We start from the raw sequence: 27,514 nt of genomic DNA on the forward strand, positions 1-27,514 counted from the left end.
ATGTCACAAAGACCTACAATTATCCACTGATGAATGTGAAAGTCATTTTTGTACTGCAGTTTTCCTCTTTTATGTTAGTCTTAATCATGCTGTGACCTCTGAAAATTAACAAGTGAACCCTTGGCTGGGTCTCGAACCTCAAGTCAGGAACCGCCAGAAACCCAAACAGAGCTCCGCTTTATTTAAGGGGTTACAAAATGATGAATCAGGAATAATGAGTCATCGATGAGCGAAAACTGGGAGTACAGCGTTGTTTCAGCCGTACATTTCTCCAACATGTTACACAGAAAATGGTGAACGTGAAGCTGTAGAGGATCTTAAAGGCCATGTGCCCCCTCCAAAAGAAAGAAGCCTTGAACCTGCCTTGATCAGATACTGAAAACTAGTGCTGTGTATAATCCAGTGTGGGCAGGAAAATGAACAGGGCGGTGTGAGGACCCATTAGTTCCCAGCCGGTGGGAAGGCCCACAGTACAATGGGGCTGCCAGAGGAACAGCACTGGACAACAGTGCACAGCGTGACACCATTTCCTTCCTCTGACCCGCGGCCCCAACCCTGTCGGCCCTCCGGCATTTTTCAGGTGCCGCACAGCAGCAATTCTCAGCTCTTTACAAGTCAGCATATACAGCGACTGAAAGCTGGCCCAGCTGGACACAACTCAGTGGAGATGTTTTAATTTATCCTCCAGCTTCTCACCAACAGTGCCTCCAAGATGACAAGCATATAGAGCTGGAGCTGCAAGGAAGCCCGTGCACCCTGTGTGGCTTCTGTAAAATTCACAATAATCAGTTTTACACAGATCGATTTCCAGAAACAAGCAGAATTGTTAATGACTGACAATGAAGCTTTTTCAGGACCAAAAAAAAAAAAAAAAAAAAAAAAAAAAAAGAATTAGGAGGAAAATTTTTTAAATGTATTCTTTGCTCCTAATTATGAAGAAAAAAAATGTTAAAGGAAAATGGGCTGCAAACAAAAAAAAAGAAAAAAAAAAGTCAAGTGGCTACTCAAGGCTTTGTTGTAAGACAATGGGAACAAAGAAGGAGGAACAAAAGGCCTGGTGCTCCCCTCAGTGTCTCGCTATAAGGAGTCATTAAAGAGGAAATATAGCTGGCCACACAGACACAAGAGTGGCTGCTGAAAATAATTTAAATTAAAACAAATTAAAGAGGGCTTTGAAAATAAATACCACACTGCAACATTTTGTTTTAGGTTCCAGTTTTATGGTGGCAAAAATGACAATGGCAGATTTTTGTAAGGGGGGGGTGCAAAAAAGAAAAACGCTACACTATTCACTATGAATATGAATTTTACTGGCATAAATACAAATAAATGAAATGATAACAAGTTAGTTGCGCTTTCAAAGAAAAAAAACGTCTACAGGATATTTCGAAGACAAATTTAATTTCCAAGCCTAATTTTTTAGACAAATTGTTAGATTTGACATGCTTGCATGTCTCACAAATTCACAGAATCTCAAAGGATATGAAGAGAAAAAAACCCAAAACAGACGGGGTCATTTTTAACAGTCTTTGCACGCTGCTGCTAACAATCTGCAAACAGAGGTAATATTAACGTGTAAAAAGTAGGATTAGTGAAAGTTGAAGCTCACAGCAGCACGCGTTTAAGTAACAATTTGGAAAATATTAACGTGTGCGCAACTTTGTGAGGCTCCTCAGGTGGCGCGGCAATGCCCCTTTAATTTTTGTTCATCATAAAGCGCTTCGGGACCGACTGGAAGAACGTAAAAGATAATTTGGGAGAAGTCTGAATGCGCGGCCGGAAACAAAGTTTTCATTAAACGTGAACGTGACCGGGTCACAGCCCTGCGCGCAGAAGAAATACAACTTTGGCTAAACTCACCTCCTCCTCGATGGAAACGTTGTTATTCGGCTCTGCGTCAGCTTTCAGACTCATGTTGACGGTCGCGTCGGCTGCTGCTGCTGCACAGAGTATCAAGTTTTTCCTCGTCGAGTGATATTTCCCCCAAGTGCGTCTGAAGCTGCAGTGAAAGTCCTGGTGGCGTTTGAACTTGAGCAGAGAAGATGTGCCGAGGTGAGTCTGTGCGGACGAGGACGGCGAAGTATCCGAGGATAGTTTAACAGCAACACTGCGAGAGAGAATCATTCATAAAAGGGAGGAGGAAAAGGAAAAAGGAAACACAGACACGCGCTAAACTAAAGGTGAGAAGGTGGATTTGTGCTCCATGTGTGAGGGTGAGAGATGGGGGAAGAAGTGCGCGTAAAAAAACTGAAAGCCTCTGCGCTCACATCAATGCCCTCAACTGTGGGACTGTGCGGAGGAAGAACAAGTAAACTTTTTCCTCATTGGAGCGCGTCTTTCTCTCTCCCTCCTCCTGAGCTCCCCCCTCCACCCCGTCTCTCCTCCTCCTCCTGGTTTTCAATTAGGTCATCAATTATGTTGGAGTCTGCTGTGAGCCGTAATCAGGCTGCAGATCCGCCTCAGCTGTTGCAGGAAGACCCGGCCCCTGCGCCGCTACATCACCGTTTCTATGGGACCCCCTCGCAGCCAATGGTAACGACCGCAAACCCGTTAACTTTATCGAAAATGAAACTACTGTTGGTGTTGCTGGCATTAGCTATATGCTAAACTCATATGTTTGTTCTTTTTTCCTCTTTGGCCTGCAACTTCTACGACCTTTCCCAAAAAGAAAAGAAAAAAATCTCTTCAGCAAATATTAAGCGCCGATTTTTACTGTAATGTTGAATTTGTAGTTATATATTTACTTAACGTGTGTTTCACGATTAAGCGAAATTCTGGTCTTTACATAATTGGATGTATAATTTTGCTGCGCACTAATTTAGGAGATTATTGGCTTTTGCTCTTTTATTCACCGTTTTTTTGGTGAAGAGTAAAATACAGAACATTATACAGTAAAGTGTTTTATAAAGTGAAATTGTAATAAATATAATTCAGTGTGTACCGATGGTAGAGGCCATTTCAGATTTACTGTCAAGTATATCTTTATATGCCCTTTTTTATCTCTTGCTGACACTTTTGCTGAAGGATGAAGGTAAATGTGGTATTTCTGCTTTTCCCATTGAAAAAACATCTGAATACTCATTCCAGCACTGACTGCTGATTTTAGGAATATGACAGAATGAGGACATACAGTGAGATCTAACTCCTCTAATTTAGATCATTTTGAATATTTCTACTATATCAGAGTAAAATAACAAAACTGAACCGATGATTTATGGTTTACCTTAACCTTTAATAGCTGGTACACAAATACTCAGAAATGTAGAACTTAAAATGTCCTCTTAAAATATATCACAAGATGCAAGCATGATGCTGAATAGCCTAAAATATTTTTAAAATGTGCTAAAAAAAAGAGAGATATGTAATTTTGCTGATTTTGTGTGAATTTGGTTAATAAACTGCAAAATAAATGAGAAAACAGGGCCTTTTTAAAATGTGATATAAATGTGCATCATAGAAATGTTGTAACCTCTACTAATCTAAACAGAATCACGTAACGACGAAGAAATAATAACTGAGTGTTAATTGTTTGGGCTCAGGTTGATGTAAGAAGGGCGTGGAGGGACGGCTTGTGTTGTGTATCGAGGCTCAGCACTGGATGCGAGCCCAGCCTACAGCGTGTTTCCTCACAACAAGTCAGCTCTCAGAGGCCAACTGGTTTCCTGACTTTGTATAGGAACACAATCAAGCCCACGGGGCGAGGAGCAGGGGGGTGGACCGACGTATTCTCACTAAAAATAGTGAAGCTGCTTTTTTAGTGTGTTTCTGCACACACTTAACCCAAGTGCTTAATACATGTACACACATATTGAAGACAAAGAAGAGTCCAGTCGCTCAATGAGAGGTGAGACATTTCAACACAAGCAAGAAGGTATTCGTGCAAACCCTTAAACAACGAAAAACAATCTGTTTATCGCACTGTGATCGGTGTGCGACTGTATTTCAGTGGAGGCCTAATTTTATAGCTTGCAGATTCAGTCTGAACCTTTATCCTGCACTGTACATCAGCAGCAAAGTGATTTTCTGATCAAGACACTGGGAATCGTTTCCTGTTTCTCTTCTCCTAAAATATACACATTTGCTTCTTTTTCTTTGTTTTGCATGACTTTAAATGTTTAAATATTTTTGTATTTTTCAAAAAAAAAAATTGAAGACAATTTCAAATTTTGCATATTAGCTGAATATGAGAAAATAATAATTTGTTGCTGCCCTCCATAAATTTGTGCACAAATAGGCAAACTTTAATGCTTATAAAAACTGAGAAACTCTGAATAAAGCAGCCTATGACTGTTATTATCGTAATGGTTCTGACCAGTGAAATTAAGGATTATAATCTGCTCTATAAACTGAGATAAAGATAAGTCGGGTTTTAAGGTTCTGTTCTTAGTAAGTAAATTTATCCTTTAAGATACAACTCATGAGCTGCTTCACATCAATTAAAACCAACAAAACAAAAAAACATACCATCAGAAGTAAAATGACACCAGGATAAATGTAAAAAATGGAATTACAATAAAATGCTACCCAGTTAATATTCTTATAACTGGACAGGTACTGGACTTACACAATTTAATGGACGTTTACATTTTACTCAAATCTCCTTCCTAAAGGATATGTTTCTCATTTTGAGACGAAGCTCCTTGCCACAGGATGTAGTTCTACAGTTTATGGAAATGGTTTAGGGAGAAACTCCCCCAGTATACATTAGATAAGGGGAAGTGACTCTTCTCTACCAGAAGCTAGCAGCTAAATTATGCTTGAGTTTGGAAGATGTGAAAAAAATGACATGTATTATGTTCTGTTTGTCTCTTTAGTAACACTCGCTGCCTATGAAATGTTAACTGTGTTGCTGAATGATCATTAATTTATTCAGCGTTTTCCATTTAAAAAAATGAAAAACATTAAAAAAAACATTTAAAAAAAAGAAGACGTGCATACGTAGATAATAGAACTGATCTGCATCACATTCAGTGATCATTTTCTGATGTTCCCTTTTACAAATATCATTCATTACATCAAATTCATGTATCAATTCCATCAGTTTGCCAAACCATTTTAAAGGAATAAAAATAAATTGCTTATAAATCCGAAGCAGATGAGATAACCATTCAAAAAGAAAAAAAGAAAAAAGTCATTGAGGCTCTAAACCTTTTATATACCTACATGTCACAGCCATCTTCACTGCTAAAGATAACTTTGTGCAGATGTACCAAACAAAATATGTCTTATTTATTATATGTCTCTTCGGCTGATTTTAAAAGAACACTTGATGTTGTTTGGAGGTGCACTCATAGACCTTTGTGCATGGAGGCTTTACATAATTGAGGGCTGAGCCAGTTGAAAAGAGATGTTTAGTTTTATTCTTTGTGGATTGCTTTCATACATTTGAGTATGTTTTTTCTGAGCTGAAGAAAAATGTGAAAATCAGTCTGCTCTTCTGGACTGGATGAGTGCCGCCTGCTTTTATTGATGAATGTATTTGTCAAAAAATGTTTCCTTTCAACTAAATCAGTAGTTTCAAAGTGGTCTTTTCTGTGTAGCATGATTTGTTTTTTATTATGTCTTTGGTTCCACTCCTTGGGCTACTGTCATTTTTGATAAGCATATAGTACAATATATGAATCCAAAATATTAGATCTTGCAAATGCAACATCCTGTCTAGTGATCTTCTCAGTTTAATCATATCATATCATATCTATTTTATATTTCACATGTTAACAAATGTACCCTTATTTAAGCTATCTCCTGTGATATTTCAACACATTATTTAACCTCACAATCTGTCCGGATGGGGGTCCTGCATTACCATCAATAAAGTGTCTTGTTAAATTACCCTTCATTGTATCCACAAGATAATCCACACAGTTCAGGACCATTAAATCAGATTTTTCCGCCCTCTCTTTCAAACCACAAACACCTGACAGAAGCAGAGCCTGTATAGTTCAGAGGCTCTGGATAAGCCTCATGTTTTATTTGCGAAAAGCGGCCCCATTGTCCCATAAGTCACCTCGCACAGCACTCTTCTGCTTCACGCCACACTGAGCCTGTCCTAGTGCGTTAGCGTCACCCGCTGCTAAAGCACTTAGCTTGTGTTCTCCGTGTCCTCTGTGGTACAGCCAAACATCCATTTTGAGGTCCTAGGAAACTTTGAAGCTTTTTCTCCCACTCACTAAGCGAGGGAGGCGCGGGATACATTTGTGACGTTTCATGAATACTTTGTCCAATAAATAACTCCCTTCATGAATACATTAAAACCAATCAAAGGCGTGGATGTTGCTAGGCTTTCATTCTAGATCCCATATAAACTGAATTTGCTTTTATTGAAAGAGCTTTATGCCACTAAAATGTGTAGGATGCTCTTCACCAGTGATAGCACCATTTATCCATTTGGTTGCCACATTTTTCTCCTGCCTTTTTTGCTAACACTTGTCAGACATTGTCACACCTGCTGTGAGAGCCAGAGAGGACAAGAGCGGGGTGACAAAGCAGCTTCTTGTGGTGGAAATCAATCAACCCGCATATACTGGACTGTGCAGATACATGCATCAGACATTCCCACACTTCTACGTAGATTCGTTGGGTATAACGTTTTACTTGTTAATTTCCATTTAAAGAGTAAGCAACATTTGTTGAGTAGTGGAAACAGCGGCCTCTGTGGCTGAAAGTGTTAACAACTGGATTTTGGTTCATTTAAATCTGCTGGTCTCAAGTTAAAGTGTTAAAAGGTCGACAGTCTATCAACAACTCATGGAACCAAAAAGAAATCCTTAATTAGCACAAGTAACAGTTAATGCTTTCATATGTCACATCTTTGTTGTTGCAATATTTATAACAAACAATGTGCAAACAAGGTGAATTATTATTGTTATTATTATTATTATTATTATTATTATTATTATTATTATTATTATTATCATATGTATTAATGGTTGAAAGGATAGAACTAGCTACATTAGTTGTTGAATGATTTTTAGCAAAAAACAAACACACATACCCCCCCCCCCCCAAAAAAAAACAAACAAACAAACAAACAAACAAACAAACAAACAAACAAAACAAAACCAGGAGTAATGTTTTGAGTTTTCAAGATATTATTTTGTAAGTCAGGGAAATCTCAACCAGCACAGACTTTTAAAGTAGCCTTTTGAGCTACTATGAAGCTGTCACCAAAAATAAGTATTACTCACTTATCCAGATCACACAGACTAGTACTGATGCTCTTTTTGGCTTAATTTTGGTCTTCACGCAAAATAATGCTGTAAAGAGATCCATTTATTCATTAGTTTGCCACTACCTTTGTGAATAGGTTTTTTTTCTTTCTGTTGCTTAATGGTACAGTACTTATAGTTATTCAATTAAAAGTTGATAGGAGCAGATTTGTGATTTGTGGAAGCCAGTTTGTTCCCATACCATATTTAAATACAGTGGCTGGGAAGGACGTCTACGCTCTGACTAATGGCATTTTATCTATGTGGCTAGCGACCATCCAAATACATAGTATGCATAAGTCAAATGAGATGAAAAGTCATAGACATTCATGTGCCATGAAGAGACATTTAAATTTATCCCTGCACGTTTAGACCCTAGATATTAGGGAAGAAGGAAAAAGATAATGCTACCGGGATTTTAATAAAATGTCCTCCTCTTCCTCGCCTCATCTCCTGAACTGAAGTCAGGACTCTAAGACACAAAAATGTTCATAGACATGTTTATTCATTCCCAATATTGTTGCAATTACTTATTTTTCGCAGATTAGACATACAACCCTCCTTTCTCCAGACAGCTGACAATGAGCCAGTTAGACAACAACAACAGCTGGTTACAAGCTAATATTATGCCAGCTAACGTTAGGCTTAAAAGTTGTAAAATCAAACTTTGCCTCTGATAAACAGTTTTTGATTACATTCTCAGATAGTATATGAGAGTTTATTTATTAAGCATTATAGTCCAACAAAGTTACATCCACTTCAAAGAATGTTTCACTAACTGTGGTGAACGCTAACAGCTAACAGTAGCTAACAGCAGCAAAAACAGCAGCGCTTACTGAAAGAAAATCTCAGCAGATCCTCAGCAACTCATTTGTGGTTGTGATTTGATGCTTTATAAATAAATCCGAATTGAATTGAACTGAATTAAAAGGAAAACAAGGGATACAAATCGACTGAAGGGCCAGATGCATTTCTCAACTCCTGTGCCAGATCTTTTGGTAATTCATATTTCTTAAGAACCCGACAGTCAGATCTCCTATAGATATGTTTTCTTTTGGTCTACCATCTCTTCTTTAAAAAGAAAAAAATATTCTAATTGAGAAAAAAGATAATGTTAAAGAATTAAAAGTAGGGATAAAGTTACTGAAATGGACACATATTGTGCGGGTTAGTCTACAGTGAGAGTTTGTAAAGTATTAAAATAATCAATGAAATTTTTGAAAAAATAGGATAATAAGCGTTTTTCCTCTGAGAAATGACATAACACCATCCATCCACCTTCTTCTGCTTTATCCAGGGCCGGGTCACGTCACTACCCACAGCTCGTGACCATAAGTGAGGGTAGAGACGTAGATCGACCAGTAAATTGAGAGCTTCGCTTTTACGCTCAGCTCACCACGATGGACCGGTGCAGCATCCGTATCACTGCGCTGCAGCACCAATCCGTCTGTTAATCTCCGGCTCCCTTCTCCCATCACTCACGAACAAGACCCCGAGATACTTGAACTCCACCCTTTTCCGGCTGAGGACCATGGCCTCAGATTTGGAGGTGCTGATCCTCATTCCCACTGCTTCACACTCTGCTGCGAACTGTTCCAGTTTGTTCCCGTTCCACCCAATTTCACATCATCCATGGAAAGATGAGATTCTGAGCCCACCTATGTGAAAGCCCTCCGCCACTTGGCTGCGCCTAGAAATCCTGTCCATAAAAATTATGAACAGAATCAGTGACAAAGGGCAGCCCTGGCGGAGTCCATCACCCACCGGGAACGAGTCCGACTTATTGCCGGCAATGCAAACCAAGCTCTTGCAACGGTTGTATAGGGTTCCAATGGCCCGTAGCAATGGGCCAGACACCCCATACTCCCGTAGCACCTCCCACAGGACACCCCGAGGGACACGGTTGAATGCCTTCTCCAAGTCCACAAAACACATGTAGGCTGGTTGGGCAAACTCCCATACACCCTCAAGTATCCTTGAGAGGATAAAGAGCTGGTCCAGTGTTCCGCGACCAGGACGAAAACCGCATTGTTCCTCCTGTATCTGAAGTTCAACTAGCGGACGAACTCTCCTTTCCAGCACCCTGGCATAGACTTTCCCAGGGAGGCTGAGGAGTGTGATCCCCCTGTAGTTGGAACACACCCTCCGGTCCCCCTTCTTAAAAATGTGGACCACCACCACAGTCTGCCAGTCCAGGGGTACTGGGGTCTGCCAGGGGTACTGCCCCTGATCGCAACATTGTAGAGGCATGTCAACCAGGACAGCACTACAACGTCCAGAGCCTTCAGGAACTCGGGGCGGACCTCATCCACACCAGGGGCTCTGCCACCAAGGAGTTGTTTAACTGCCTCAGTGACCTCCCCCCCGGAAATTGGCGGGTCATTCCCCTCATCCCCAGACTCTGCTTCCTCCTCGGAAGACATGTCAGTGGGATTAAGGAGGTCCTCGAAGTATTCCTTCCACCGCCTGAGAATTTTCTCAGTTGAAGTCAGCAGCACTCCACCAGCACTATACACAGTGCAGGTAAAGCACCGCTTTCCCCTCTTGAGACGCCTGACGGTTTGCCAGAATCTCTTCGAGGCAGTCTGAAAGTCTTTTTCCATGGCCTCTCTGAACTCCTCCCACACCCGAGTTTTTGCTTCAGCCACTACCCGAGCCGCATTCCACTTGGCCTTTCGGTACCTGTCAGCTTATAAACACATAAGAGTGTCACTTATGGACACTCTTATGTGTTTGTTATGGCCAAACTGTGATTTGCACAGAAGTCCAATAACAAAACACTACTCGGGTTCAGATGAGGGAGGCCATTCCTCCCAATCACGCCCCTCCAGGTCTCGCTGTCGTTACCCACGTGAGCACTGAAGTCTCCCAGCAGGACAACAGAGTCTCCAGGTGGAGCACCTTCCAGCACCCCACCCAGGGACTCTAAGAAGGCTGGGTACTTTGAACTGCCGCTCGGTGCATAAGCACAGATGACAGTCAGGACCCGTTCCCCGACCCTAAGGCGCAGGGAACAAACCCTCTCATCCACCGGGAAGAACCCCAACATACAGGTAGCAAGCCTTCTGCGGGTGGTGGGCCTGCGGGAGGATGAGCACATGTCCCCTTTTCGGGCTGTGACATAACACCCTTAAGACATTATGTCTCAGATGGCAAAGTAAGGCATAACATCAGTCACACTGGTCCACTATGGTGGGTTCAGTTTTTGATAAATGAGACTTTGAGAAGTGAACTCTGTTTAATACCTTAAATTGTATAAGTTACAACCTATTGTGTACCAAAGTGTACTTGAGCATGGCCTTATCCCACCATTAGCAGGAGAAGGTGGAGAAAGATTGAATCTAAAGTCTGCTACATAGTAATTCAGGCGAGTAATTCAGCCAATAAATCAAGTTATGAATATGTGAAAACCTCAGTTGCACAGGGGCAAGACTGCCACTGAATTTAAATTTTTGCAATGAAGATAAAGATTTGTCCTCCATTTATCCAGTTTGCTCACACCATCTTGAGATATACCAAGGGGTAATAGCTCTTTAGCCGTTGCCTTGTTGGTGCAAAAACACTATTTTATGTCTGTCGAACTTTGTCATGTCTGGTATTTTTGTATATTCCAGTAAAAAAATTGTAATAAACTTTCTGTTTTTGTGACAGGCTGCAAAGTGCCTAAAGATACAACTTAAAATTGTCTTTTTGTTAAGTTGTCTGTTATGTGTAGACACAACACTGCTTCATTCCTTGAGTTAGGGCCCATTTTTTCTGATGAATGATTGATGATTGGTCAGTGAAGTGAGCTAAAAAAAGAAATAAAATGTACTGCTCTGCAAATGGTCAGGTACACGGACTCGACTAAAAACTAATGCAAAAGCAGATGTCCAAAAAAAAAAAAAACCTTTCGGAATGCTTGGTCAGGACCACTTTAAAAAGAAGAAAATAAATCCTGGCTCCTTGTAATCAATATATAAAGACATAGGGGTGGCTCAAGACTGTGGCACAGCTTTGTAGCTATGTGGATACCATGCCATGTTTACTGTTGGGTTTTACAACAGCACCTGTACTCCACACAACTTTTAGTTTACTGATAAGAACGGAGACATTATTGACTGAAAACTCTCCTGGATGACTCATCACTAAAATCAGTTTTATCGATCAGCCCACAAATCCCCCGAGAGAAAAGAAGAAGCCCACTTCTGCTGTCGCTTCAACAACATCATATTCAGCTTCTGAGAACTTCAGTTCTTAGAATCTCACTTTGGATGAATTTTAGGTTTCATGACAGAAATCAGTGCATGAAGTTTTTTGTTAGTTTGGGTCTCTAATTCTTCACATTAACACATGATAAAGGGGCACAGTGTCGTGTTAATTTTGTTTAGTAGACTCTTGTTCATGTAATAAAAACATTGTTTACAAGAGTATTTATTTATTTATTTATTTATTTTAGAAAGAGGGGCAATACATATTAATGAACATTTTAACAAATGTAAATATGCCAGATTATAGCCTTGGGCTAATTTCCATCTGCAGACCCTCTGGCAGGTTGGTGTTAAACACAAGTTAGTAAAAACATACAGAGACACTATTTACAGGTCATGTGACAAGGACAAAAACAGTGATTGATTATTGTTTAATTGATAGACTTCACTGTCTCTCCAAGGTGCAGCACGTCTTTGTTACACTGATTGTGGACAGTCACCTTATCATTTTCATGAAGTTTCCTTAAGCATTTCCAAAGTTGAAGGTTCGTTTATGCACACAGCCTTTGAAGATTATGCCTATATATATAAGAAATGACGTACTACTGGCTTCTTGGATGAAATCAAGGTGGAAGAAGTCCCGTCCATCCTCCTGTCTGTCCATCCATCCAATTCAGAGTCGGGGGCCTGGCCCAGCTACCATAGGGTGTGAGGTCGAGTACAGCATGGCGGTGGGTGTTACTAGCCACTGTAGCACTGTGGGGTTAGGTTAATTGATGATTCTAAAGTCCTTTTTAAATTTTTAACCAGTCTTAACACAATGGTCAACCAGCAAACCACTCAAACAGGAAGTGGGCAGTGATGCTACCAAACAGGAAGTGAGGTCATTTCTCAGCAACCATTTTAATGCATTGACACCAAATTAAATGCAAATTTTTGTTTGTCACAGACACGGTACAAAATGTAGCTTGTGTCAGAGCTCCGGACATAGCCGCGCCATTCCAGGGCTTGGTTTTAGCATGGGTGGTCTAGCCAGGACCCTCAAACGTGTGACTCTCGCTCCAAAAGTGTGTAGTCTTACCACTACAGTATCCAGCTGCCCAAACTTGGTGTATGGACTTCCAAAAGGCCCTACAGCCATGGTTTAAGCATTTTCATATTGAGCTAACATAGCAACCAGGAGCTCTGCTAAGTTGCTTGGTCCCATCATTGCTGTTTGCAGCTATATTTAGTATCTGTTAAAAACATCTATTATAATTCATTGCAGTGGAGGAATGAAAGCAGACAAACACAAGACTTTTTGCATTGCTGGTTTCTTTTTCTTTATTATTTTTAGATGTCAAACCTTTCTTCATCTCTCCAGATGTACAGCACTGACCACTGTGGTAACATCCCTGTGTTCACAGCTTTACTGCAGGGGCCTTTGAATTTGTAAATTACTGAAGAGTCAGCATGAATCACCTTTTAAGAAAAATAAGGTCTCGGTTACATCAGGACTTCGTGGCACAACAAATATGATATTCTATCATTGCTACACACTGTAACCCCAGTTCATTGCCTCCACCACTCTTGGATCTCAGAATTGTTATGTTTTCCAAAACGACAACAAAGTTGGTGCCAGCAGTGACTATGTTTATTGTTTCATACAAAGCAGAAAACAAAACTGTGAGCTAAAAAATGTTCCGAAAGATTTGCCAGATCACGGGACTACTGCGAGACCGTGTGTTACATATTGTTTGCAGCTTTGAAATAAAAAACAAATTTTTTTTTCTTCTTCTGGCAGTCTGTTGGTCTCTGTTTTTCTCACACTCGTTTTTCAGTCTTGCAGAAATGACAGAGCAGAGATGATCATGTTCTTAATCTTATAAGGTATTTCCTATTATGCTGAAACACTCCCACTTTGAGCATTCCTAGCAAGAGGAAGTGCAGAAGAAATAACCCGCCGGGACCATTTAAATAGTAATTTTCTCATGAAGTCAAACTTGCAGATAAAGGGGGGGAAAAGTCCACTGAGATTTTCCTCATCATGGGAAAATGTGAATGAAATTGCTTTTCTGAATCATACTCCAAAATAAAAGTCAGCAAATTGAACACGGCAAACTGCCTGACTACTGCACTTTAGAGGTGGTGCTGTTGTGAAATGCAACGTTACTATGAACTTAGTGAAAAACAAACACTTTCACAACATCCTCCCACAGAATTAAGGCCTTAACTTCCTGTTTGTGTATGGAGTATGGGACATGGAGGGTTATGCTATTTAAACCAAAGGGCAGCAGATTCCCATCTAACAGGGGCTGGTGGAATCTGAAAGTCTGCTGCCAGCTTCTCAAGGGACTGAAAAACGGGTGGGAAAAGTTAAAATAAAGGAACTGAAGTAAAACATATGGAGCCCCTCCCCCACAGTTCAGCTGGGAAGAGAAGAGCCATGTGGAAATTCATATTTATTTTACTTTTTGGCAAATGTGCAATTAAAAAAAAAGAAAACAAAACAAAACAGTTTCTTCACCAAGATGGTTACATTGTTTTTTCTGTGTTGGTCCAGATCTCCACTAAAACTCAAAATCATTTGTCTGCCTGTTACTGAATGAAGCATATTAATTTTATAAATAATCCACTAAAGCTTAATATGTAAATAAAGCAATCATGCTGGAAGCAGACAAGTGAATGAAAAGGGTTTCATGAAACAGGCTTCAGGGATGGACCTCCAAGCAGCGGAAAGACACATTAACTAAACTATGTTGTTGCTTCCTTAACCCAATCTCCAATCTGTAAATAAAGTGAATGCGCTCTTATTCAAAGTCTCTCCAGAGACCAAATAAGATGAATGCGTAGCGTGAATGACAGAGAAAATATGACGGAAAAACTGGCTGGGATCTCTTGCTTGATGTTTTATTGTGAGGATTTTCTGTTAAAATCTTTGCTGCATGTAATATTTAACGCTAGTAGGAGGATGGTAGGGGGTAGCTGCAGATAACTATTCCCTCATCACAGGGATTTCCAACACGGGAAGACCTTTAGATAACAATCAGACCCCCACCCTTCACCCTTTTCCTTCACTTGTGGGTACTTTTTGTAGCACCCAAAACAAGCAGACCATCTTGTGCCGCACATTTAGACTGTGTTTGAACTCTTTTTTTTTTTTCTCAGCTGTGAGACATGATAATGTTCTGTTTTTGGGCAGCGCCTCTGGAATGTAAACGACCCGCTGCCCACTCATAAACAGAAGACTTCATAACAGCTGTGTAGCAGTGTTAGGGGGCCTAATGAAATACGGTTAAATCTCAATTTTCACTTGTAAATCTCATCACATTTGCAGTCATTTATTGAACGATAACATTATTATTAGTGATTTCTCACAGGGAATTTCTTTAATAAACTCATTTCCACTTGTTAGACTAGTGGTGTGTGTGATTGTATGGGTTTGTGTAAACATTCTGTAGACTTTAGCCACTGAACTAAAACCGTTTGTGTTTTCTCAACACCCCTTCCCCTCTGTTTTAGTCACTTTCATATGATCCAGATGTTTTGTGAGTTAGCCAAACTAACCAACCTCAAAACACAAACTGAGTTATAATTCTGACAACTTTAAAGCTGACCTGTTCAAAGATGGAAAATCCAAATATGGTTGAACAAATGTAAACCCCTTGCAGCCCATATACTTTTTTCCCCCCACAATGTTACTTATACAGGCTCTAAGAGGCTTTCAGAGCGCTGTGACGACAGTTAAACGGGCCTCTGTCTACCGCCAGTGCAAGCCGAGAGCTGCGGTGTTCTATTTTTGTGGTGTGATGAATGAGTCAACTGTGGAGATGATATGAAAGTTTCCAGCAAATCACTGAGGCTATAACCTGTGATGTGCTGGTTTGTAACCGGCACAAATGGGTGAAATATGTGACGTTGAGCGTGGCAAGGTGCAGAAGCTCAAGCAAGTTTGTGACTCTAAAAAAAAGGAGTGAAATTCAAAACCACATTTCAGGTTTCCTGAAAACAGAGAAAATCTAATGCACTTTTTGACTTCATACCAATATACAAATACACATAATATTATCACAGAATGAAAAGCGACTCATTTTGTAAGACTTTATCCAGAGAGCTTGGATCAATGGATTTTATTTAGCCATCTTAAGTCCAACTTAAGTCCAGACTGAAATCTTGCAACACCCTCTGAGTGGATTGCCATTTATGTTTTTTACTTGTGTTTTTACTTATGGTGCCCAGATGTGCTCATGTTGTCAGTGAACTGAGCAAATAGCTCTTGCTACTAAAGAACATTCTAGCGATCAATGCACATGTATTGGACGGTAAAGAGTAATATGACCTGTTGTTGTAGCTACTGCTAAGAGCACTTCAGACAGATAGCACTGAAGACAGTCCAATGAAGGAGTTTTAAGAACAAAATCAGAAGACATCCTGACACAAAAAAGCTAACGTGCATGAGTCAGGATGTCACCCACACTGGCAGCCAGTCTGAAATGTCTCATTGAGTTGAGGCATTTGGCTACTCTTGGGAAATACACTAATGATTAAGTAGTGGACCACCTAAATATTACACCTGTAGGAGCTGCTCAGCCATGGAAACCCAATCCATAAAACTCCTGGTGCACAGTTTTTCTGCTGATGTTTTATGCCAGAGGACCTTTGGATCTCTGCAGTTATTGGGTTTAATGAATTCATTATGTAACTTTATGTGTTCAGACACTTCATGGCTGAGTTGCTGTGGTTCCTAAATCTTCCCACTCATCCAATAAGACCACTTATCTAAGAGCAAGAAATGTAAAAAAAAACCAAACCCTGACATGTTGCAATGGTGACGTCAGATTATGCTCTTTAGAACACCTCATCCTTTCACAAATGTTTGTAAAGGCAGGCTGCATGGCTAGGTGGCTGGCTTTATACACCTGTGGTAATGGGACAGAAAATGCCTGAATATAAAGATGAAGAGGTGTGACCTAATAGTTGTGTTTCTATAGTATAATTGCAAGCAACATGAATGCATGTGCATACTTCTCTTATGAAAGTATTCTGTCTATGATTCTTCAGTAGTTTGAAACAGCTCTTTTAGTTTGGGAATTGTCAGAGTCTGACGTGCGTTCTACTGAAAAGGAAAAACTCAGAGCAGCTCAGTTAAACAAATGCAGAAATAAACCATACTTTTGGTCAACCTAGTTGTAAATTCTAAACTGTGAACTATGAATATGAATTTGTTCCTTTTAAACAATATGAACTAAACTTGTCCTTGCAAAACTTGAACTTGTACAACACTGGCTAAATAGGGATGAAAAATCTTGAAAGCTCTTGGATAGCGTCACATTCATGTCACTTTTATAGATCAATAATAATAATACTAATAATAATAATACGTCTGGCAATCTCTGGAGTCTTCATTTTCTATAAAATTTGTAGGTTAAAAATAATTTTAACCTATCCAACATCCAACTGAAAATTGTTCACCTGTGAGAAACACTGCTAGCAAAGATTGATTTTTTTCTATTCAGCAGGCAGCAGGCAACTCCATTTATTATAAAGCTGTTGCCATTTCTCACCAGTCCGTTTCATAAATAGACTCACTTGGATTGCCTAACCTGATATATTAATGTTCATTCATGTAGATTTGCCATTTTTGTAGCACCAACTGCAACTGATTTACTACTAAGTTCAACTGCTGCTAACGTGCTGGTCATCAGCCCTATCAGCCTCATTTCCTGCCTTTTCCCATGACTAACCTGGTTCTCTCTCTTGTTCCACTGCCTTGGATTACAGCTGGTGATGCTAGTCCTTGTTGTTCTCCATGACTTAGAGGGACAAAACCTGCAGCAGGTGGACAACTGCCGTGGTGAGCTCAGCAAGACTGCAGAGTAGAAACTACGAAGTGCAGTCTGTGGAGTTGGAGTCCATCTGTAGCAGGAAAGACTGCCTGGAGAGGCAGCTGGTTATACTATCAGTGACAGTTTTCACAAAGTGTTTGCAAATGAACTACTTGGAGAGAAAGACCTTATATAAGGTAATTACTCTGTGTGCCTTCTTTGGGATGACAGAACATTTAACCCCCACTAAAACCTCCAGATCTGTGAGAAACACTTTTAGCAAACATTGTACTCTTTCCTAGATGCCAGCAGGGGTGATTGTTTACATGTCTATGAGAAAATTATCCTGATTTATTACATCAGAAAACATTTTCCTAGTTTTAAGTTTTAATTTATTTTAAAAATTGTATTGTGTATGTATGAAGTGTCTTCATTCCTCGGTCAGATCCACTTTCCAGACAGCAAGATGGTGACAGCCAAAAAGCCCAGTGAAGGCTACATGTAGCCACTGGCGGTTAGTTAATTTCAGTTTTCCATCTGTTATAAAGTGTGTGATTTCTACCAATGTTTAATTTGCAAATGTCAGCATGCTATCAATCTATACGTAGACATTATATATGCAAAAGTACTCGTCACTGTTAACATGCTAGCAAGATGCTGCTGCCAAGATGATCTCACAGTGTCTTAGCTGTTCAGTCAGATCTACTCCTCAATGCATTTTGAGATAAGTGGGGCCAAGCATAGATATGCCTGAGAGTTGTATTTCAGAGGTTTTCAGAATCAGACGCTCAGCAGTTAGAAAGTTAAAAAGGAAGTATCTCAAAAAACCCCAACATCATATGTTCTTTAACCATGTTTGCACATACTTCTTACTTCTTCTTTGTTGCCACATTTACTGTGTCCTCAGCCCAGGCTTGAGTACGGTGCAAGTCCTTTGGTAGCGATGGTGGGTAAATCTCAAAGAGCATCAATCACTGGACTCCAGTCCAAACACATGTTCAACGCACATTCTCCTGTTCCTTCTCCGTGCCACAGATCTCAGGCATGGCTCTCATCTAATGGACAATAACAAGGCAGTTAAGAGCAGCAGGACCGAGTTCAGTCCCACTCAGAGACACTAAATCAATCTGTCCCAAATAAACACCAGGCTTTTACGCCATTTGCTCATCCTGAAGCCTGAGCTTGGAAAGTAACATCTCTAATTTATTACAATCCAGCTACAAACGGATGAAGACTTTATGTTACCTAGAAGTAAGACTGTGCTGTCAGTGCACTCGTGAGTTGAAATATCTTTGCTCTTCCCCACATTTCTCCTGGTTATCATTTTTCTTTTCCGTGAAATCTAAACATGCCTTCCTGGAATTAGGAGAAGCTATTTTTAGGGATTCAGCATATTTCAGACAAAAAGGGAAATGTTTAAATTCAGACTTTTAAAAAAAATCGTTTTTTGCACAAATTTTTGCACTTCTTAAAAACCGACTAATTTTGTAATTTTCTGATTAAGTTCAAACGTCTTCCAAGGTTCAGACACATTACAGGATAAAATGAACCCCTTTTCTTTTAAATGTGCTAGCTCATTTATTATATTAAGCTTAATTAATTACAGTTTAGCTGATATAGGTTTAGTGCAAAGAGAGTGAGAGCTGACAGTTTGGGGAGACTGAGTAGCAGGGCAATCGAGCCTATGTTATGAATTATAAAGATGTGGTATTAAAAAAAAATCATTTCACATTAGTGTACACTGTGGTTCAGTACTAGCAGTGAACTAAACGTGTTCACTCTGGACAAGAAAACAAGGAAATTACTTTTTAATGGCATTTAATTAGTCTTATGCACAAAAAAGGCACGCGCCAGTCAAAAAATCCTTGTGAGGAAACATCTGCTTTATGTGCACAAATGTGTTCCGGCAAGCACGGGGATATGTGGCCGTGCACAAATACTTTGGTTTCTAGGTTTAATGGGACAGACGTGGCAAGCACTTCTTGACTTTTTTATATTTCCTTTTGGAAAATTTGACAAGAAAAATCTATGTTAATAATTTTGTTAAAATTTCCATTCATAGTATCTATAAAATGAAAAAGTTTTTTTATAGGCAGTAACGGTGAGGCACATGTGTACACAGATTTATGACAAGTGTAATCACACAGAGACCTTTCAGAGGAGGAAACGTCCCCAAATTTCATCAGACAGAGTTTGAGTTTTGTTGAAGACGGTTACTGTAAGAACTATGCTTTTAACATATGACAGTCCCTTTTTCAGAATTTTCCATCTCTTCCGTGTTAGAGATGATGTAAACATAGACATCTACTATGCTCTAAAACATAATTTGTCACATGCAGTATATGTTTACAGTCTAGAGACTGGTTGTCACACATAAAGGTTAAGTTCTTGCTTAGTTGGTTTCTTCTAAATGGAGCTTTTTCTTTTCAAATAGCTTTAAATTGTCTCACATTAGGTGTGAAACGTCACAAACAATCAAAACCAAAAAGGAAAAATCAGGTTGCAGTTTGGGGCTGGAGTCACTCAGCAGAAGTAAGAGTGCAGAATCAGTGAGCAGAACTAATTTCATCAAATATTAAACTTGGTTTAGCGACTCGGCTGAGCATTGCAGAATTCCAGAGAGAGTTCTCCCCCAAGGCTGACTGCATGAGGAAAGCTGAAGGATCATGGGACATTTCATACAGGAAGGACTGAGGGTTGCCATTTTGAGAAGTAATTAATACAAAACATACATATATATATATATAAATTCTGTTTGGTATATTTATTGGCAATATTTAGTGACGAGGCAATAAAAAATAACAAGAAAAATGCTGAAAATTCTTGAATCAAATCCAGCTAAAAACATTTGAGTAAAAACATCATATCGTGGACATTATTTCATTTTTTGGCTTTGATTGATTGATAGAAATATTTTATGTCTTACTTTATTCATTTTTGGTCAACATTCTGGATCAGTTCCAAGAACACCTAAAATATATATGGATATATGATGAACTTTTAAGCACTAAGGTAGTTTGGCTTCGTTGATGCAAAGTTGTTAAAGTTATCTAAAAAACAGCTGTCTGAACATCCAACTCAATCCTAGAAAGTGCCGTTTGTTACAAGCTATTAGTCATCTTCCTGGCTGTTCTTGCACTAAGCAACTGCATGAATTTTATTTGGAGAAAGTGGCGATTCTGTTCTTCCGGTGAACATTTTAGGCTCAGAGCAGGTGATGTGTAGAAAAGTGGGTGGGTGGGGGGCTTTAATGGCTGAACAGAATCAGAGAAAATGTTTTTGGAGGTAAGATAAAGTGCATTACCCACGGGCAACCAATAGGTTGGCACTATCCCATCGCTTTCCATCACCCCCACTCAGCTCCGCCAGCTGAGGCATACTTAGCACCATTCATAATGCATACTCACCCTCCTCCCCACAACCCGGCCTGTCATGGCTCGTTCCCTTCGACAACTCAGCCCAGCTCTACTTTTGCCCCTAAGAGGATGCAAACAGTTGCATAATTTAGATGCTACCCGCTGTTTTCAGGGCTCATCTCTTATCAAAAATGTAACACACAGAGTTTCTGGGGGACTTTTATCTAAAGGGGGCAATGGAAGATGCTCTAGTTGAGACAATGGCCTGAGACATCAGCTAAAACTTCCCAAACTTTTTTTGTGCAACTTTTCCGAACTGTGATGATGTCATGTTTTGCTGCCTACATGTGTGCAGCTCATAAAGCCTGAAGGACGAGGAACAGAGACATACGCTGTACCTTGAAAACAAAAGCAGTGTAGATTAATTTGAATGACCAACAACAGAATTATATTTAAGACTAAGCTTGCACAGACTTATCTGTTGTACTTTATTAAAAAGCGAAGGTTTTTTGCTGCATTTGTGGTTTTCTGTACAATCTGAAATCATTACTTGACATAGTGAGTGCCATAAATTGTTGGAAAATACAATACCTCAGTTGATTTTTAAACAAACAATCAATATAAAAGCCATGGCAAGAACTTTACTGGTGTCCAAATCCACAATCTGGTTCATTCATATAAAGCATAAATGCACCAGCCAGCGCAGCAAAACTAAAAGGCTACAAAGACCACAGAAGACAACTGAAGTGTATGATGACAGAATTGCCAGTGGAGCCGAGTCACTAGTGTTTATTGATGATGTGACCTCTGATACAAGCACCAGGATGAATTGTGAAGTGTAAAGGGTTACACTCTCTGCTCAGATTCAGCCAGATCCTTCAAAACTGATCTAACAGAGCTTCACAGAGCAAACGGATAGTGACCCAAAGCAAACTGCAAAAGCAAACCAAGAGTTTCACAAAGCCAAAAATTAGGACATTTTTCAATGGCCAAGTCAGGGACCTGATCTCATCACAACAGAGCTTGCTTTTCAGGCACTGAGGACAAAACTGGAAGCAGAGAGACCCACAAACAAGCAACAACTGAAGGTGGCAGCAACACCAAGCAGAGCATCTCAAGGCAGGCAATGCAGGATGTGGTGATGTCCATGCCATTTTATATTAATAGTCACTATGGTGGGGGACAGTGGATGAAGCAAAACTACAAAAAAAATCATCTTTGTCCAATAAATTGTGGACCTATGTAGAGTAATATTGTACACATGACATATTTTTAAATGACTAAGCATGAAACACTGTCTCATCATGAACGGGGGAATCAAAGTATACCACATTAAATAAATGAGAGTATTGTTTCAATGTATTTGATAAAGAGAAACAAAAGGGCCCATTGAGGAAACTCACACAGCCGGTGTGGCCATCTGCAGCCAGGGAAGGTCAAGGTGAGTGAGGCCACAAGGAGAGAAAGACAGAGGAATATTTAAGACAGGAGGAGAACACCTGCTGAATTTATCTGTCTTCATTCTGTTAAAGAAAAGATATGCTTGTGTGGGATGTGTAGATGGAAGTTTTCTTTGGTTTCACTTCATCGTCACTGTGGAATTCTAATAAAGGTTAAAATACAAAAAGCCATTTTATTCCATAAAAATCTTTTTATTTATCTATTAAATCAGAAACAGTGTTAATGCCACTAATATACGAGTGCCCTTCATTTACAAATGATTTTAAATCCAAGGACCCTCAGTAACGACCTCAGTAACTAGCTGGTGGCTGTAGCAGCTTTCATAAACAGATTGAGGATAGCAGAGTTGGTCTGATCCATGATCGGAACAACTGCGAATCACAAGCTTGACATTGTTACAAAGAACAAACTTGAAGCATTTAATGCACAAATTTTAAAGGTCTGATGTGAGGGGGGAAATAGCTTTAATGGGCAATGTGAACAATCAGGCAGATGGAAGTAAATACACATTTTCTCATGTACCTGGGTCTACTTTCTATAGGGAGAAGAGGACAGAAAGCAGGATGAGTTATACATCATGTTGGGCTTGTGATATGAAGTGAACCAGGAGTGATCATGGTGCTTTTATTCTCTCTCAGCACACATGCATTGCTGTAGATTTGCACGCAAGTGTAGCATGTAAGCTATGTTGTTTTAGTGGTTAATCAGAATCTAACCAAGAAGAAACACAATGGAAGACCCCTCCGCTGCCCAGCGCTCGGAGCTACTCACATTCTTTTGAGGTTTAGCTTAGTTTGGGTCTGTCAGTTTCTAAAAGCTGAAAAGCAGCCAGGCAATGCATCAAGTAGAGTTTACATAAAATCCGGTGAAAGTGTATCCTGGTCTTGATCATACTCAGGATATACTCTTTACATGAGAAAGCAGGTTTCAGATCATCTGAGTGCAGGTGTGTCTGCTTTAACTCCATATTCAGCCTGCGTTTGACATTTCCCCACTGAATGAGTTACTTCTGCGGTTAATAATGAACCCAGATTGGTGTCTGGGTTTTTGAACAGTGTTGTGGAAGAAAATGGCAACTAAAATGTACTGTTTAGTGGAGTTTCCTTTTTGCTTTTTTCATGGTTTGCTGATCATTGTTGTTGCTTCCAGTCAATTTTAATGTCACGTTTACGCAGATGATATTGTCATATATTGTGCAGCGCCCATTCCTGCTGAGGCCTTTGAGTATTTACAACTTTCATTTGATAGAATACAAGTATAACTTTGTCATCTACAAGTTGTCTTAAATGTAGACAAAGCAAAATGTAATTTGTTTACAGCTTCAAATCGGTATTGCCTGAGTTCAACAAAATTGAGCTTGTGTCTGTTTGCAATTATCTTGGATTTAAAAAGGATGATCTTTTGTCTTTAAAGGAGAATATTCAAGATGCTGTAAAACAAAACAAAAAAAGAAACTTTAATTAAGATTTTATCGGTGGAGACAACGTTTTTTTGCCCGTCGTTGATTATGGAGATGTGTTGTTTCTGAATGCTTCTGTTCATTGTCTTCACATGCTGGACTGAGTGTATCACAAGGCCTGCGATTCATCACCAACTGCAGTCCCCTTACTCACCAATGTGTACTTTATTCTAAAGTCAATTGGACATCTTCATGCATTAGAAGCCTCAGTCACTGGTATGAGGTTATTTCTAAAACTATTTTGGTTATTGTTCCGTCTTATTTCTCATTCTTGTTAACAAGGAAACATGGAAGTCATGATATCAGATCTACGGATGTTCTGCATTTTATAATCCACAGAATAAAAACTGAACTGGGGGAGAAAGCATTTTGAGTTTTGGCACCAAGTGCTGGGAGTAAATTACAATCTGAACTTAATTTTAAGACGTTGTTCTGATGAACAAAGTTCTGGTGGGATCATTAAAGTTAACCTTGTCTGTGTGCAAGTGTTCTAGTTGTTAAATTCATTTGATGTGTGTTCTGTGTATCTATGTTGCTGCCCTCTTGGCGTGGTCTCCCTGCTAAAAGAGATCTTGGTGGGACTGACCTGGTTATATAAGATTTCATTTGCTTTAGATTTTCTCTATATTTACTATAAACTTTAAAGTTTACATTTGTTGTATTTTTAATGAAGGCTGTGGCACAGAAATAGAGGGCAAATAATGAAAACTACATTCGTGCTTATTCTTGCTAAAACTTACAACCTTGACTACAGACTGAATATCTAAGGATTGTTTTCTCCAGGTGTGAATAAGGTGTAAAGTTTTCTTCTGTGTTGAAATAAGCACGTGACACGTTTGACAAAAGCAGAAATTGTTTTTTGCAGTAATAAAAACAGACGTCTCAGGAGCCTACCTTTGTAACTGGATCGCCTCGCTGAACAATAGGAGCTCATTCTCAGGACCTTATTAGGCAAACAGAGAAAAGTGGCTGGTGTTGGAAGCAGAAACAGAGGGGCACATGTGAATAATATCTAACTGTGGTGAAAAACAAGTGAAAATGAAAACAAGAGACCACCTAAACGCTTTAAAATAAATAAACTACTGTGGTGTTTGTCTGAGTGTAAACTGTGTGACATTGATATTTTTTTCAAAGATCACAAATTTATATAAGCTTGATTAGAATCGGCACATATTTTACAGACTTGACAATTGACTTGAAAGCCTCACTGAGGAGTCCTGAGTCTAGTCACTGAAATTAAAATAGAAAAATGACTAAAGTTTTGGTTTTTTAACCTTTTTTTTTCTTTTTTTTTTTTACATTAACCATGTATTATTATTTCAAGGCCATGTAAATGTTTTCCCCAAAATATCTGCCTATGCCAATATAGTATAATGCCCCACAAAGCCTGCTATTATGTGCCAGCAGCAACATAGCTTCATTTGCCTCTCCATAATAGGTCATATCAGGAGCTCGGCTTGTAATTATTGTTTACTGCTCCTCAACTCCATTTATGGTGAACTGTCTTGATCTGGTGGTGAGCGGCGAGCCTGTAATCTCCTGGATTTGCGGGCTGCTCGCAAAATTACTGTCACGGATGAGAAGATTATTTAATTCCTGAATCCCAGTAAGGTCAGAATTTCACACATCGCTGAGTGGCCTTGGCTTTAAATTGGAGCCTGCTGGTAAATGTCAGTAAAAGAGGTAATGTTGATTAAAGACATAGTTTCATAGTTTAAAGATGACGACTACCTGGTGTAAGCGCAGGTTTGCGATTACAGGAGTTACCTACAATACCTCAAATTGGATGCTGTGCTGAAGTTATTAACTTAAAGATGACAAAGCTATATGACACAGCCAGTGAGTCTTTTATAGCCACATGTTTCATCTTATCCAGAAAGAAGCAGCAGATCCAGTTCAGTAGCTGAATGAGTTTAATTTGCTGTGAAATGCTGAACTTTGAGCTTTACTTCATGCACCTGAAGCCAACCTCCTTCAGTTTCTAGATTAAGACTTAGGGCTGTAATAAAAATGGCTGTTAGAGATTTAACCCAACACTACAGAATAAATGATCCTTGGGTTCACACTGTGCTTATGTACTTGTGCTAAAAGTCTTGATCCTTCTTAGGTAAAAGTCAGACCTGGAACATCCTGGTGGTTTAGGGGTTAAGATGCTGGTGCCTTCCTCTGTTTGTCTTTGGCCTCTGACCTTTGTTGTGTGCTCCTCATTTCCCGTCATCTTGTTATTTCCTCCTATCTAAAAAAAAAAGGAAGAAAAAGAACAAAAAGCTTACACTAAAAATAAAAGCACAAACCGCTTTGACTCAATTAAGGCAATAATAACATAAATGTGTCCTTATTTGTTTTGAATCTAGCCATCTAAGAAGAGCTGATCTTTGCATGGCTCAGGTTCAGAGATGAGCTGCATGGCATGACTGCAAACCATGCCTACCCCGTTCTGAGCCAGATCCAGGGGGGCCTAGAAGAAGCACTGAACTGATTTCGTCAGTCGTCAAACACGTGGTCCCAGCCCTGCACCAGTGCAAGTCCAAAGTCTGGATGGCTGGGGGTCTCCTGTGCTGTAAACCATCTTGGACTTTATGCCAGTGATAGGTGGCTTAGACTCTCAGGATCAGCGATGGGATCAAAGGCTTCAAAAAGGCAGCAAGTTTCATGTTATGTTTAGCCTTTTATGCTAACTGGTGTGGCCTCTCCTCTGGGACAGGGGGAGAGATGAGAAGACGATTATAGGGTCACTCCCCCTTGTTCTCATTCTCCTTCACCCCCCCTCCCCCCCCTCTTTGACTCTTCCTTCCTTCTCTATCATCTCCTCCTCCTGCTCCTGCCGCTCCTCCTCCAGCGCTAGCAGGATAACATACCGCCTGCCTCTTGTTTGGATAACTTAATGCTGAGATGTCAGCCTCGATTCTGATATATACCACCTGCCTTGGCCTCTGGCTGACCTCCTACTCCAGCTCCCACTGCAGAGACATTCCAGTGCTTTTCTGGTGCTTTGTTTACACTGCAGCAGATTGCCATGGTCTCCCTATCTGTGTCATCACAGTGGTTGGCTTCCACGAGAGTCATCCCAACATGCTCGGGTTGTTTTGGAGGATATGCAAGTTCAACGAAGCTTCGGTGACCCTTAAGATGAATTGCTCTCCGTAAAAGTGAAATTTTAAACTGAGAAGTTAAAATTCCTTTTTTCAAAACTTTAGATTTACAGAATTAGAAAAAGGGGGAGGTCACTGGACATGTTTGCTACACAATTTCTTTTGGCCTGGGCCCAGGAGGGGAAGTCCCCAAGCGGCCAACAGTCATTCAGATGCCAAGAACCCTCCCACTCAACACTGTGGCCACACCACGCCTGGCCTTTAAATGAATTAGTGCTGTTGACTTACATTTTAAGTCCATGTTAGATCCAACCTGAAAGACTGACGTCAAGCAAAAACAAGTTTTCAATTCAGTAGCCTTTATCGTGGATTTAGCTCAAGTGCATCAGTTTTAATGGGACACGCACAAACTCTGCTGTTAGAAAGCTGTCTTGAAGAAGAAGAAACATTGCGTTTTTGTGTGAGTGTGTTTTTCCATTCTTAGTTTACCTGAAGTTACCTTCTTAGTTATGTTCTGCCAGCAGCTGGCACTTGTGACCAGGCAGATATTTTCATCTACTCTCAGTTTATCTTCTGCATAATATTCACTTTGACATCTGGTTTAACAATCAAGATTAGCATAAACAAAGCAATGCAATTTTACTTATTTATTTATTTATTCATTCATTTATTTAATTATCTATTTTGCAAGACATTTAACCAGGCATCTAAAGTGTTTGGTTTACTCCTGCTTCTTTTCAGCTGAGGAACACAGCTGCGAGGAGACCCATTTGTGTCTCAGGGGCTGAGATGGAGACGAGTGCTGACAACCTTTGTAATTCACTACTCCCTCTGTCTTTGCAAATAATCTCTGAATCATTTACTGACAAGCCTTTCAAGGAGCTCTCAGGTATCCGCACTGCTGATCCATCCACTGAGGCTCCCCGTCAAATCCATAATTCATT

The 27,514-nt window shown here is 39.8% G+C and overlaps 1 protein-coding gene across 8 annotated transcripts in view; it reads right to left on the reverse strand.

Annotated features, from left to right (window-relative positions):
* The window catches only part of LOC146719048 (RNA-binding protein, mRNA-processing factor 2a), a 28,572-nt gene extending 11,386 nt beyond the window's left edge, over window positions 1–17,186 (reverse strand). For 6 of the 8 annotated variants that reach the window (XM_085459486.1, XM_085459468.1, XM_085459513.1 and 3 more), the window contains exon 1: window positions 1,861–2,334. In XM_085459486.1, the coding sequence (XP_085315612.1) occupies window positions 1,861–2,124 (264 nt within the window). In that variant the 5' untranslated portion in view covers window positions 2,125–2,334. Of the gene's footprint in view, window positions 1–1,860; window positions 2,388–17,121 lie in introns of those variants that run through there. The other 2 variants (XM_085459531.1, XM_085459522.1) reach the window with 2 other exon arrangements.
* Between the last annotated feature and the right edge of the window lie 10,328 nt (window positions 17,187–27,514).

This window comes from Copadichromis virginalis, linkage group LG1, assembly GCF_057382275.1.
Source record: "Copadichromis virginalis isolate Kocher_CV1m ecotype Utaka linkage group LG1, C_Virginalis_male_GT1.1, whole genome shotgun sequence".
Lineage (NCBI taxonomy): Eukaryota > Metazoa > Chordata > Actinopteri > Cichliformes > Cichlidae > Copadichromis > Copadichromis virginalis.